The following is a 14563-nucleotide window of genomic DNA, read 5'->3' on the forward strand; positions in this document are numbered from 1 at the left end:
TCAGTCATTATTGAGATGTAAATAATTTCCTAACCGCTGCTAAAACAAAACGTTTATGGTGTGATCATGTGACAGCTGTTACGTTCACGCCGTTTTTGATTACGATATTTGTACAAATCTCCAATTAATGTAAACAAAGGTGTTTGAATTATTAATTATCATATCCATATTTACATAATGGCAAACGTTGCTGCTGTGAAAATGCTGTTTCGTTTACCAGTATTATATTTAACAATAGTATTTTTTATTTTATTTCTAAAAGCCTTTTACAATCATAGCTTCATAAAATCATGCTTTTTAGTTATTGCTTAAGGTCATGTATAAAATAAAAAGATAGAAAAAGTATGAAATTATAACATTTGTCGCCCAATGCCAGCGACGGGATATGGTCACGTCATTAGCGCGAGACCGTGTTCACCAAACACACAACACTGACTTCCGCGATCGATGCTGGCGAAAACAAACCGGAGAACCGACACCGCAGAGAAATACAACTCTTCTTTATCAAACACCCGGCCCATTATGGTATGGAGAGCCCGAATAGGGTGAATGAATTCTGGGGATAGAGCGAGACAAAGAGGATCCGCGCGTGCGGGACGACGCACCTGCGCACAGGTGTCTGACGGAACCGGCCGGAGTCCGCTGCTGGACCGGCTGCGCTCTTTTATCCGTACTCTCGTCTGGCTCCCGCTGTCCCTGCTGCGAGCTCTGCTCCTGCTCCTCTTGTGCCTGTACCGGCCGGTCCGCCGAACCATGGCGGCGGCAAGGGCCAAAGATCACGGCTCCGACGGCTCCGACGAGACCGGAGAGCTGATACGAAACTACCACAAACAGGCGTTCGAGTTCATTTCTTTGGCTCTGCAGATCGATGAGGATGATAAAGGTATCTGTTTTTATTACTATTCTATATGTGTGTCCATTTACAAATTATTAGCTTACCTAAGTAGTTTGGTCATGTACCGTGGGAATATAAATGTTTTAATAATTTACAATTATTCATTATGAATATATTATTATTATCATTATACAAGGTATTTATCTTTTAGTTATATTAATTTTATTATTTTTATGCACAGTATTTTCAACTGTTTGGGAGTGTTCCTGGTTCTCATTTGCTTGTAACACGTTATGTTGTCAATAAATATTGTTTTTATAGTACTTGCTATATTGTAAGGGAAACTTTTTGTGTGTGTTGTTCTTTAGAGACCCAGAAAAAGGCACTATTTATCTGATCCACTGAATGCCTGTCTGTCTGCCTGTCTTCCTGTCTGTCTGTCTGTCTGTCTGTCTGTCTGTCTGTCTGTCTGTCTGTCTGCCTGCCTGCCTGCCTGTCTGTCTTCCTGTCTGCCTGCCTGCCTGTCTGTCTGTCTGTCTGTCTGTCTGTCTGTCTGTCTGTCTGTCTTCCTTCCTGCCTGTCTGTCTGTCTGTCTGTCTGTCTGCCTTTCTGTCTGTCTTCCTGTCTGCCTGTCTTCCTTCCTGCCTGCCTGCCTGCCTTTCTGTCTGTCTTCCTGTCTGTCTGCCTGCCTGTCTGTCTGTCTGTCTTCCTGTCTGTCTGTCTGTCTGTCTGTCTGTCTGTCTGTCTGTCTGTCTGTCTGTCTGTCTGTCTGTCTGTCTGTCTGTCTGCCTGCCTGTCTGTCTGTCTTCCTGCCTGTCTGTCTGTCTGTCAGTCTGTGTGTCTGTCTGCCTGCCTGTCTGCCTGCCTGCCTGCCTGTCTGCCTGCCTGTCTGTCTAAAACTGTGAATACCATGGTATATGAGCACAGTAATCATTACAGTAGCATGGCATTACCATCTGATACCATCACCTTACCATGGTCTCGCCATGGGACTTTTTGTAAGACTGTCTTATGTTTGGTACTACATTCCAGCACTGTAAAGTAGATTTGGTGTTGGTTTTACTTTCACTTCATCAGTACAGAAGGATCCTGCAAATCAATAATCAAGAGAGAGGCTGGATAATGAACATTTAAATGCAAATTTATTTATTTATCCTGATATATTTTGTAATCATAGCAGGTGAGATGTACACCAAATTCCTTTATAGCCCCCCCCCCCCATAAAACATTATGTATTTGAATAGAGAGAGAGAGAGAGAGAGAGAGAGAGAGAGAGAGATTGATTGATGATTGTTGTTGTTGGTAGATTGTGCTAGTTCTTGCTGTTAAATATCTATCACTAATGTGACCGATAACTAGCTAACCAACATCTAACCCGGTTAACCTTGTCCCATCCAACTGGTAGCCCTGATTAACCCCTAAAATAGTTTGGACCCTCCACAATACGTGCTTAGACCTGCTTAGAAACCATATAAAACCTCCATAAACTCTGTAGTCATTCAGAATCTCCAACGGTTTCAGTTTGAAGTGCTTCGACTCTGGACCGAGGTGACTGATCTGAGATCAGGTGTTGGGCGCCAGTCATGATAACTCGAAGCGGTGTTTGCGGTCAGTAGAGCGCTTCAGAACACAGATCTGCTTGATCCCTGAGGTCAGTAGAGTTGAGGGGCCTGATTCAGGTTGACATGGATTGTCCTCATCAGCAGTCGGATGGAAAATGAGGCCGCGTGTACTGACACCGTTACAACCCAAAGCACTGGCTCAGCTCTGCATGCCTGTCCTTATTTATATCAATGCATCGTGTCTTTTCTTTAGGAGTTTTCACCCTGCATTTAACCCTGAGTTAACATGTCCTTAAACTGTTTTTTTTAACTTACGCATGTCATTTTTAAACTGGATTAGCACCATGCAATGTTTTTAGCAACAGATAGCCAATCATAAACGGCCTTAGGGTAAAATTGCAATAGTCTTTATACAAAAATAACTACGGTCAGAGATCGATGGTCGATACACTAGCATTCAAAAGTTCGGGGTCAGTAAGAATTTTTCTCAACAAAATGTATATTTTTATTAAGCAAGGACGCATTAAATGGATCAAAAGAGAGAGTAAAGACATTTATAATGTTACAAAGCATTTCTTTTTCAAATATCATGTGACATTTTATGCATAAATCAAAATTTTTCATGTGATTTATTGTGGCCTGGATCTGTTCCACTCATCATATGTTGTTTGTCGCTCTGTAGTCTCATCGTGTGCCAGCGGCATCAGTGTAAACAAAGAACTCTGTTCAATAGGTTCATCGGCTGTTTCTCAATCCCGTCATGCCCGGGGTCATGTGGTCGGGTCATGCGTGACTGTTAACACGTACTGTTTTATTTTAAGAGCATCTTTCCATTTTAAGGCTCCTCATAGAGCTTTAACTTATAGAATTGATGACAAAATACAGACAAAAAAATCTATTGTGAATAGTATCTGAATGTTTTGGGAAAGGGTTAGTTCACCCAAAAATGAAAATTCAGTTTTATTCGAAACAATAACAAATTTATTCGACAAGTTCTTGTGGCCTCTGACGTACTCACGAAACACCATGAAGTAATTAATGACAGAATTTCAATTTTTGGGTGAGCTAACCCTTTAAAACCCAGGCGTGTTTTAGGGTTTAATTATAAGTATTTTGTATGTGTAATCCCTGCAGGATGGAGAATGAGCCGTAATCTGTCTAACCTGTTGTTGTAGGTGATAAAGACAAGGCGGTGCAGTGGTACAGAAAAGGCATCGCTGAACTGGAGAAGGGCATCTGTATCCAGGTCACTGGAGCTGGTGAGATTATTCAGTCATATTGATTTCCGTTAGTGCGTAAACAAACTGTGTGATGTGTTTTAATTACATTAGCTTTTACTTCTTATTTCAAGATAGAGTGCAGCCAGTATTATTCTGCAACACAGCCATTTCATTGTTTCAACTATTTTAACAGTTTCCACAAAAATTATGATTGCAAGAGAGTATTAATTGTAATTTTGCTTCCAATGGGCATGTGTGTGCAGGTGCGTGATGTGTGTGTGTGTGTGTGTTTGTTTGTGTTTATTTGACCCTATTCTCTTTAATGTACACTTGTTCAAAAGTTTGAGGTCAGTAAGAAGTCTCTTCTACTCACAAAGGCTGCATTTATTGGGTCAAAATTCAGTAAAAAATATTACAATTTAAAATAATTGTTAAATGTAATTTATTCCTGTGATCAAAGCTGAATTTTCAGCATCATTCCTGCAGTTTTTAGTGTCACATGATCCTCCAGAAAATGTTGAAAACATTTTGGAAAATGTCTTCCAAAACTTTTTGAAAGGATTCTTTGATGGCATTTAATTTAAAATCTTTTATATCATTATAAATCTTTACTGTGAGTTTTGGTCAATTTAATGCATCCTTTCTAAATAAAGCTATTCATTTCTTTTTTTAAATCACCCAAAAATGTAACGTACTATATTATCATCATTTATTCACCATCATGCTGTTCCAAACTCATGTCACTTTCTTCTCTTCACAAATGTGACTTTTTGTGTGTGTGTGTGTGTGTGTGTGTGCAAAATATTCAGTCTTTTCTTTTTTTAAATAAATGACTATCAAAGTCTAAAATTAGTTTCATAGAATCATAGAATTGGCCCATATGACTTATGCAATGTTTCTAATGGCTACATTGTATTTAAAGGTGGGGTAAGTGCTTTCTGGTAACCGATGTTGATCTTTCAAATCACCAAGACAAACACGCCCCTATTTTGATAGCTCTGCCCCACACATACATACACGACGCAGGCCACGACTATGGCAGAATCTGCTGTGCCAGCCGGCCGAAGGCAAGTTATCATCAATAAGTGAAAGCAATGCGTGTTACTATAGTAATCCAGGTCAAATGTTCAATAAAAAAAGACATCCCTTCCATCCCAAAAACACACACACTGTTCTCATGAACAACTCAATAGCATTAACAAAAACATGACAACATTGTCTAGTTATCTAAACTAGAGCTACTTTCATAGTGCTTTATTTGTTTGCCTTTTACTTTCATTATATTCGTCTTGAATTCACCTTTTGTGTTAAATGGAAGAACAAAGAAAGTCAAACCGGTTTGGAAACAACATGAAGGTGGGGAAATGACATATTTTTCATATTTGTCTGAACTATCCCTTTAAGCCTAGATGTTTTTGTAGGACTTGATAGAAGGTCTTCATCTGGCTGTTTTAGGTGAGAAGGCAAACAGATCCAGAAAGCTTCAGGACAAAATGATCAGCAACCTCACCATGGCCAAAGACCGGCTGGAGCTTCTGGGTAAGCGGATACAGTGAGGTGACGAGGTGATGATTTGGGCTGCTGATTCATGAGCTCGATTAAGAGATGATGTCATGTGTTGTGCTTGTGCTCTCTGTCCTGTTCACCTCACACTCTTCTGTGAAAGCCAGTGGGACTGCTCAATGATTCATTTTATATTTGATCAGATAAGGTGAAGTGTTGGTTAATGTCGGTCCATTCACAGAAGGGTGAATGGACCAATGCGACGCTAGGGTGCATCTAGATTTCTAGGCTAGCATTCCACACTTTCTGTGTGTTTCTGCTTTGGTTCTGTGTGAATCTGTCAAGAAATGTACAGAACATTCCTCAACACACCTCAAAAACAAGGGGGAAAATTTTTTTTTTGCTCTAAGAATATGAAGTCTATTTTTTTTTTATCTCCCCCCCCCATCCGATGTGTAGGCTATAAATGTTGTGAAAAAATTGCCTAATAATATAGTATCACAGTAGTATTATAGTATTGCAGCAATGATATTGCACAGCACTAACATCATCTCCTCTGAGCTGCCTGCGGTCCGGGACTATGTCTGTCAGTGCTCGTCAAAACATTTAAGATGACCAATCAAAACAAAGTAGGCAAGCTTTATGTTCACTGAAGGTGCTGAGCGCTAATTCCAGCGCAACGCTTCAGTTAAATGGTCATACAGTGCGAGTCTGCGAGATAAGATGTAGCTAAACTAAGCATTTCATATTTGGTAGCTGTTTTAGGATTGAAATGTTAAAATCTTAAAATGCTCGTATGTAGATCAGAGAAATCAAAAATTCACTGTGTGCGCACGCAGTGGGTCTATAGGCAAAATAATTAAAGCACCTTTGTTTCCTGACCAATTATACGTTAGTAATCAGACAAATGTACACAACATGAAACAAGCACATTAGTGTATAGTTCTGTCACTAGAATTTGTGATTCGAACTTGGTGAAATTTGACTAGCCTGGCTACGGGCCTGATATATATATTTTATTTATATTTTTATTTATATATTTATATAACATATATATATATATATATGTTAAGTAGTCTCTTCATTTTTTCCCCAGAGCTATTAGAGTAATAAAAAGTAAAATGTGCATAATTGTCAGGAAATAATAAAATGGTAGTCTTTATTGTTGAATACATTTCTCTTCCTTTTTTTCTATTTTGAGGTGAAATGTGACCTGGACATGTCTTTCACCCTCTTATAACTTTCTGTTCTTCTTCATTATTTTCCTTTGACGGTTTTGGTTTTCGATGAAATCTCTCCCTCTCTCTGTTTCCTGTTCTGCAATCACAAAGGCAAATTGCGTTCAAAGTCCCCAGCAGAGGGCTGCTCTGATCACAGCAGCTTTTCTTTCTCCAATGGGAACCTGCGTCCAGGTGGGTGTTTTAGGGTTAGCGAGGGGATTCTGGGAGATGTGTGTGCTGCATAAGAAGGCGATCGGAAAGATTCTAGAGTGAGATTTCTGTTTATGTTAGAGTTTATGTTCATGTGTTTTGTTTTTGCAGGCAGTGGAGCAGTTTCCAAAAAGAAGGACACTCTCACAATCTCAAGTCACTCCCATCCGCGGGCCAAAAACCTTCCCAAATCTGGCCAGAACGCAACTGCCCTGCACCGCACGCCTTCAGCTGGTCACAGCGGCAGGATCGGTGCTCAGAACAACCAGAAGGTTCGTGTCGCAGGGGTCAGACTGCAGACTGCCGGCACATTGTAACCTCTTCTGGCCATGTGGCATTTTAAAGTGATAGTTCGCCCAAAAAATGAAATTTCCTGTTAATTTACTCACCCTCAGGCCATCCGAGATGTAGGTGACTTATTTTTCTTCAGTTGAAAATTGTTTTTTAGCTGAAACCATGGCCCTTGGTGATTGGTGAAGTCAATGGGTACCGTAATTTTAAGAGCCATGGGTATTGATTTTGTTTCGCCTGTATGTTAACATTAAATTCAAATTTTTGGGTGAACTAAGCCTTTAAGATTCTGTCTATGTAGGCAGCTCTCTATTTTTGGTACCGTGCACATGTGGATGAATGCTGTTGTCGTTTGGCTTTGTAGGGGCCCTCGGCAAAAGGTGTCAGACATAACGTGAAAGCCAGCAACACTGCCACCGCCTCACCTCAGAGGAAAAGAGACATGAAGAACTTAAAAAATGTGGACAGCAAACTGGCCAACCTCATCCTCAACGACATCGTAGACAGGTAGCATTAGTCCCATGATTGTCAGAAATTGTTTGCATATTAATTTAGAACAAAATATATAGGCCAATATTGCTGTTTATGCTATTATATTGATACATATAAATAATTAAATGCGAACATTCGAGGATAACGTTAGGGGACCGTTAGAGAATAACGTTAGGATAAAATTAGGGGAACATTATAGGATAACATTACGAGAATGATAGAATATAATGTTAGGGGAACTTTAGGATATAATGTTAGGGGATGCTAAAGGATAATGTAGGAGAATGTTAGAGAATAATGATAGGGGAATGTTAGAGGATATAACGTTACGGGAATGTTAGAGGATATAACGTTATGGGAATGTTAGGAGGGGTAATGTTAGGGGAACGTTAGAGGATTGACGTTAGAGGATAATGTTAAAATATAATGTTAAGGGAACATAAGAATATAACGTTAGGGGGTGCTAAAGGATAATTGAGAATAACATTAGGAGAACATTAGATTATAACATTAGGATATAACATTATGGGAAAGTTAGAATATAACGTTAGGGGATGCTAAAGGATAATTTAGGATAAACGTTACGGGAACGTTAGGTTAGAGGATATGTTAGAATATAATGTTAGGGGAATGTTAGAGGATAATGTTAGGAGAACATAAATATTATATATCATTTATGTAAATATAAGATATATTTTTTTACATATAGTTTCCACAAAACCTCTTTTTAACATTGATAATATGAAATGTTTCTTGACACCAAATCAGCATATTAAACAAATATCTAAAAAATATTAAGATAGTTTTCAAGATAATGGAAATGTTGATATTGAGACTGATGGTTTGTGTGGTTTTGTGTCTGTTTCAGTGGGGCAACGGTCCAGTTTAATGACATAGCAGGGCAGGATTTGGCGAAGCAAGCGCTGCAGGAAATCGTTATTCTGCCTGCTCTTCGTCCAGAGGTCTGTCTCCTCACCTGTACACATCTATATCCCCCCCAGACCCCTCCTCCACGTTTTAACTTGTCACTAAGGGAGAGTGCAATTTTTAAAAAAAGGATGGAAGTGGAAAGTTCTGCACAACAGGCACATTAAATCTCACAGATGCAGCCGGAGCATTTTCCATAATGACCAACACAATCTACCGGTTTGCGTCTGACGTGCTTTTTTTGTCTGTTAAATAATGGAGCAAACACCAGGAAATTGATGAGCATAAACCTTAGTAAATCACCTTGCATGATTTATTTAAATACTCCTCTCCCATAAATTTTGCATATGAAAGGGAAATGCATATGCAATAAGGTCAGCCGAAAAATAACTGCCCACTAGTATTGTTAAATTTATAATTTACTTGTCACATGTTCCTGTCTGCTAATCTTCACAGCTGTTCACTGGCCTCAGGGCTCCTGCCAGAGGGCTCCTGCTTTTCGGCCCACCTGGCAATGGGAAGACCATGCTGGTAAAATACAACAAAAAGTATTTTTTTTAGATGAATGTATGTTTGTATACCATAAGAACAGAACGATATTGATCTTTTCCATTTCCTCACAGGCGAAAGCGGTTGCGATGGAATCTAACGCTACGTTTTTCAACATCAGTGCTGCCAGTCTCACCTCCAAATATGTAAGTAATCACAAGATGTTGCATACACTTTAAAAAAAAAAATCAGGTTCACATCTAAATTTTTCAGTTGGCCAAATTGAATTTCTGTGAAATTCAATTAGGCCAAACGAAAAATGTATGAGGAAAATAAGTATTTGAACACCCTGCTATTTTGCAAGTTCTCCCACTTAGAAATCATGGAGGGGTCTGAAATTGTCATCGTAGGTGCATGTCCACTGTGAGAGACATAATCTATAAAAAAAATCCAGAAATCACAATGTATGATTTTTTAAAACTATTTGTATGATACAGCTGCAAATAAATATTTGACCATCTGAGAAAATCGATGTTAATATTTGGTAGAGTAGCCTTTGTTTGCAATTACAGAGGTCAAACGTTTCCTGTAGTTTTTCCACCAGGTTTGCACATACTGCAGGAGGGATTTTGGCCCACTCCTCCACACAGATCTTCTCTAGATCAGTCAGGTTTCTAGACTGTCGCTGAGACACACAGTTTGAGCTCCCTCCAAAGATTCTCTATTGGGTTTAGGTCTGGATACTGGCTAGGCCACGCCAGAACCTTGATATGCTTCTTACAGAGCCACTCCTTGGTTATCCTGGCTGTGTGCTTCGGGTTGTCATGTTGGAAGACCCAGCCTCGACACATCTTCAATGCTCTTACTGAGGGAAGGAGGTTGTTCCCCAAAATCTTGCAATGCATGGCCCCGGTCATCCTTTCCTTAATACAGTGCTATCGCCCTGTCCCATGTGCAGAAAAACACCCCCACAGCATGATGCTGCCACCCCCATGCTTCACAATAGGGATGGTGTTCTTGGGATGGTACCCTTCATTCTTCTTCCTCCTAACATGTTTAGTGGAATTATGACCAAAAAGTTCTATTTTGGTCTCATCTGACCACATGACTCCTCTGGATCATCCAAATGGTCACTGACAAACTTAAGACGGGCCTGGACATGTGCTGGTTTAAGCAGGGACCCTTCCGTCCCATGCATGATTTCAAACCATGACGTCTTAGTGTATTACCAACAGTAACCTTGGAAACGATGGTCCCAGCTCTTTTCATGTCATTGACCAGCTCCTCCCGTGTAGTTCTGGGATGATTTCACACCTTTCTTATGATCATTGAGACCCCACGGGGTGAGATCTTGCATGGAGCCCCAGTCCAAGGGAGATTGACAATCATGTTTAGCTTCTTCCATTTTCTAATGATTGCTCCAACAGTGGACCTTTTTTTACCAAGCTGCTTGGCAAATTCCCCGTAGCCCTTTCCAGCCTTGTGGAGGTGTACAATTTTGTCTCTAGTGTCTTTGGACAGCTCTTTGGTCTTGGCCATGTTAGTAGTTGGATTCTTACTCATTGTATGAGGTGGACAGGTGTCTTTATGCAGCTAAAGATCTCAAACAGGTGCATCTAATTTAGGATAATAAATGGAATGGATGTGGTCTTTGGTTAATTGCAGCTGTATCATACAAATATAGTTAAAAAAATCATACATTATGATTTCTGGATTCCCCCCCCCCCCCCCCCCCCCGAAATTGAAAAATACTTATTTTCCTCACTGTAGATGCGATCAGTCACTAGAAATTTTTCAATTGAAGACATTAATTTTTTTATAGCAGACAATATAAGTTTAAATTTGCCACATTTGGGGTGGTCCTCCTGATTAATAATCTGACCTGCTTTGGGGTCACCAATTTTAAAGCAACACCACGTTTTAAAAACAAATTCTTCAAACGTCTTGACATATAATCACAAAATTACTTGTAATCATTAACAGCATGTTTGGAAGTTACGTGAGAAGTTTGAGGACAGCGCCACCTAGCATTTCAAAGATATAATGCTATAGAAATATGCTATAATGTTTTCTTATTACATTTCTTGGTTTATTCAGATTCGGATATCACATTTGTCATTTTACAAAAATAATTTTTCACTCTTCCTACAAATCTTGTCCAGTTTTCTATAATTGTGGCTCAGATGATCTTTAGACTAGGCTGTACAGAAATATCCAAACTGATTTTTGGTATTCGCAACCATTACGGAGAAACGTTGTGTCCTGAGCTGAGCAGAATTGTTTCATTTGGTTCAACATTTTGACACTATGAACACCGACAAATTGCCACAAAATTTACTAGCGACCGTCAACAGCATGTCCGGAAGTAACGTTACATCATGAGAAGTCAGAAGACAGCGCCACATAGCCTTCAGAAGATATAAGGCTTCTTACCAAAATGCTGATAACGAATGAAAATATTATTGTACAAAATTAGTTTTCCTATCATTTTGGTTTATGCCAATTATGATGATATCCCATGTGTCTTTTTTTTTTATTAATTTGCTTGTCCAGCTTTTTGAAGTATATGAAAAACTGTTTTGTTTTTTTACTATTTCTCCCACAAATCTTTTTGTTCGAAATTGCCTCAGATGTTCTTCGATTCAAACCGTGCAGAAATGACCTGAAAGATTTGGTATTATAAAATGCGTTTGGTCGATCAGATCGTGTCCTTTGCAGCGTCTCGTGCATGACACAGCTTTCTAAAAACACGGCCCTCAAGTTAAAAGAAGTTTAATTTTTAGCGTCTCTTTCTCTATTTTTAATAGCAAAAAATCATTCTGTATGAACCAGCCAAAATAAAGTGTGCCTAGTCTTAAGAAACACTTATTCATGATTCATTTATGTTGTTGTGTGTGTGTTCAGGTGGGAGAGGGTGAGAAACTGGTTCGAGCTTTGTTTGCGGTTGCTAGGGAACTGCAGCCGTCAATCATCTTCATCGGTAAGAGCTGTCAGTCAGACTCATTGTTGCTTCATAACTTGTGTATTGCTGTAAATATGTCATTAATGATGATTTCGATGCAGATGAGATCGACAGTCTGCTGTGTGAGAGGAGAGAGGGCGAGCATGACGCAAGCAGAAGACTCAAAACAGAGTTTCTCATCGAGTTTGATGGAGTAAGTGTGTGTGTGTGCTTCTTATGGGCGAGTTTAACAGGTATTCAGATTCCCGATCACGGGTGACTGATGTGCGCGCGCGCGTGTGTGTGTGTGTGTGTTGTAGGTGCAGTCAGGAGGAGATGACCGTTTGTTAGTAATGGGAGCCACTAACAGACCTCAGGAGCTTGATGAGGCTGTTCTGAGGTACCTTTGACCTGTAATCTGACACTTTATCTCAAAGACTTCATAATTCTGCATCCTCTAATGGACTTGTGTTTCCCACAGGCGATTCGCTAAACGCATTTATGTGGCTTTACCTACAGAGGAGGTATTGTGTACGGTTTTCTCTCACTTCATGAGTGTGAATTTGAATTCAGTTGAACATTTCTATAATGCTGTCAAAGCATTTGTTGTAGACATCAATATTTTGCCACCCAGAATCAAAACGTCCACATTACTTTCAGATGACTTGTACAGATAACTAACGTTAGTGATACCAAAGTTTGGGAGAAGTTATTGTGGGAAATAAAATCTTGCTGAACCCAAACTTTTGAATAAAAATTAATTCTATCAGTGGAGTTTCATTTGTTGACTATGAAAATTGTATAGATTAAAAAAGTTTCTGTGTATGACATTGAGTAATTCAGGCTGAATTAACTGTACAGTTTTAACTGATTAGTGATAACTACAGGCAATAATTAGCGCTCTCTCTCTCTCTCTCTCTCTCTCTCTCTCTCTCTCTCTCTCTCTCTCTCTCTCTCTGTCTGTGTGTGTGTTTTTCAGACTCGTTTGGAGCTGCTCAAGAACCTCCTCAGTAAACACAGAAACCCTTTATCTCAGAAAGAGCTGAGTCAGTTAGCCAGGTAAAATCCAGCTTCATGTTTATGTCGAGTATGAGACTAATGACCGGTGTTTAAAAGAGTTTTATATTTTCAGGATGACTGAGGGTTACTCCGGCAGTGATCTGACCTCACTGGCTAAAGATGCTGCTCTTGGTCCGATACGAGGTATGATTGTGAGATACACCTATTTTATTCAGATGTCCTGCCAAGACATTTTGGTTTAAAGTTGGACATTATCTCAGATAATTGTGTCCTGTTCCTTTTAAACACAGAACTGAGGCCAGAACAAGTGAGGAACATATCACCCAGTGAGGTAGAGACATTTCACTTCTGAATATTAGTGTTATTTTAGTATTATTGAGATTCTATAATACTGTTTTTTTTTTTGCTTGTATAAAATATATATGAAATAAACTAAAAATAAAAAAAGTATTTTATATACACACATACATGCATACATTTTTAGTTTATTTCAGTACTATTAGTTATTAGTTTCTATGACTATTGGTTATTTTAATCAAAGTAAACTAAATGAGTATGGGAAATGTTGGCAACTAGCTGGTATTAAAATAAGTTTTTTTTTTAATTCAATTAACATTTATGTATTGTTTTAAATCTTTTAGATTTAGTTAATTGAACTATAAGAACCCTGATATTATTTCTTTTATTGAAGGGGTAGTTAACCCGGCCAATTATTTGGTGAAATTTTCACTATGTACAGTTTTGTTTTGTTTTTTATACACTAAAGTCAGCTAGTAGGCTGTTCATGCTGATCTTTCCATACAACAAAAATTATTATAATTTTTTAAAAGAAACTTTATATCCAAGATGAAAACTAAGCGCCACTTGCTGGATTAAACATGTTGCATCATGTGACAATGCAACATTCTACACTTGATACATTTACTTTTTTTTGAACGGATGTAAAGTTTCTCTCTCGTGTTCTGGTGTTTTTTTGGTTTAGATGAGGAACATCCGTTTTTCTGACTTTGTGGATTCGCTGAAGAGGATAAAGCGGAGTGTCAGTCCTCAAACTCTGGATCAGTACGTGCGCTGGAACAGAGAGTACGGCGACACAACTGTATGACACCAACACGCACGTGGACCTCCTGGTCCTCCAGAACTGGGAGGAAGTGGAATGTTTTTTTTATCTGGAATAAAAATGCTCTTTTCTATGACTTTACTTTCACATTTTAACCTGGTGACAGACGTTTGGAGCTCAATTCTTGACCGAATCACGCCCAGAGCTCGAGATCTCAGATGATGTGGACTGCAAAGCATTACAAAAGATTCTCTACAAAATCAAAAAACTTTTTAAAGTACAAAGTGTACCTTGATTGCTGTGTGAATTTGTTGATTGGTGTGTTTTGCGCCGTGTAACCGGATAAACTGAATTCCTGCTTGGCGTTGACAGGAAACAATGCGTGCTGAAGTCAATCACACGAGCTGAAGGATACTGGAGATGAAGGATTACATGATCTGTGATTCCTTTTCAGATGTGGATTGACATTGTATGTCAAAGTCTTCTCAAAGAACTAAAAACATGATATTGCTTAATATGAAAATGTTTTTCAAATATGCTGCACCTTTAATAATGTCAAATTTTAGGAGTGAGCCATTGGCCAATGAGTTGATTCATTACAGATTTATATAAAGATTGTGCTGACTTGAGTTGGTGTTGGTTTAAATCAAAAACACTTTTGAACTATTTAAAATGCATTACATTTATAGTAATGGAATATACTTTATTTTATAATATACTGTCACTTGCGCCATTTTCGACACTCCAAAAACAGTAACATTGTGAAGATCGAACACATTTCAATTTGTTTGCC

At 38.9% G+C, this 14563-nt stretch overlaps 1 protein-coding gene across 2 annotated transcripts; it reads left to right on the top strand.

Moving 5' to 3' along the window:
* The first annotated feature begins 379 nt into the window (after window positions 1-379).
* On the top strand, window positions 380-14399 carry spast (spastin). 2 transcript variants are annotated; one of them, XM_067440937.1, is made up of 17 exons: window positions 380-883; window positions 3573-3656; window positions 5073-5156; window positions 6452-6532; window positions 6662-6822; window positions 7206-7348; window positions 8202-8295; window positions 8717-8791; window positions 8884-8955; window positions 11654-11729; window positions 11813-11904; window positions 12011-12090; window positions 12172-12214; window positions 12670-12749; window positions 12823-12893; window positions 13001-13041; window positions 13693-14399. In XM_067440937.1, the coding sequence occupies exons 1-17, from the start codon at window positions 550-552 to the stop codon at window positions 13813-13815; spliced, it is 1734 nt and encodes a 577-aa protein (XP_067297038.1). In that variant the 5' UTR covers window positions 380-549; the 3' UTR covers window positions 13816-14399. The 2 variants fall into 2 exon arrangements, with proteins under 2 accessions (XP_067297038.1, XP_067297039.1); XM_067440938.1 differs by lacking the exon at window positions 6452-6532.
* Window positions 14400-14563: the final 164 nt, after the last annotated feature.

Source organism: Pseudorasbora parva, chromosome 4 (genome assembly GCF_024679245.1).
Source record: "Pseudorasbora parva isolate DD20220531a chromosome 4, ASM2467924v1, whole genome shotgun sequence".
NCBI lineage: Eukaryota > Metazoa > Chordata > Actinopteri > Cypriniformes > Gobionidae > Pseudorasbora > Pseudorasbora parva.

Coding starts and splice junctions, on each gene's coding strand:
- spast (XM_067440937.1), top strand. CDS start 550: ATGAATTCTGGGGATAGAGCGAGACAAAGAGGATCCGCGCGTGCGGGA. Junction 3,657..5,072: donor TATCCAGGTCACTGGAGCTG/GTGAGATTATTC, acceptor TGGCTGTTTTAG/GTGAGAAGGCAAACAGATCC. Junction 8,792..8,883: donor GCAATGGGAAGACCATGCTG/GTAAAATACAAC, acceptor ATTTCCTCACAG/GCGAAAGCGGTTGCGATGGA.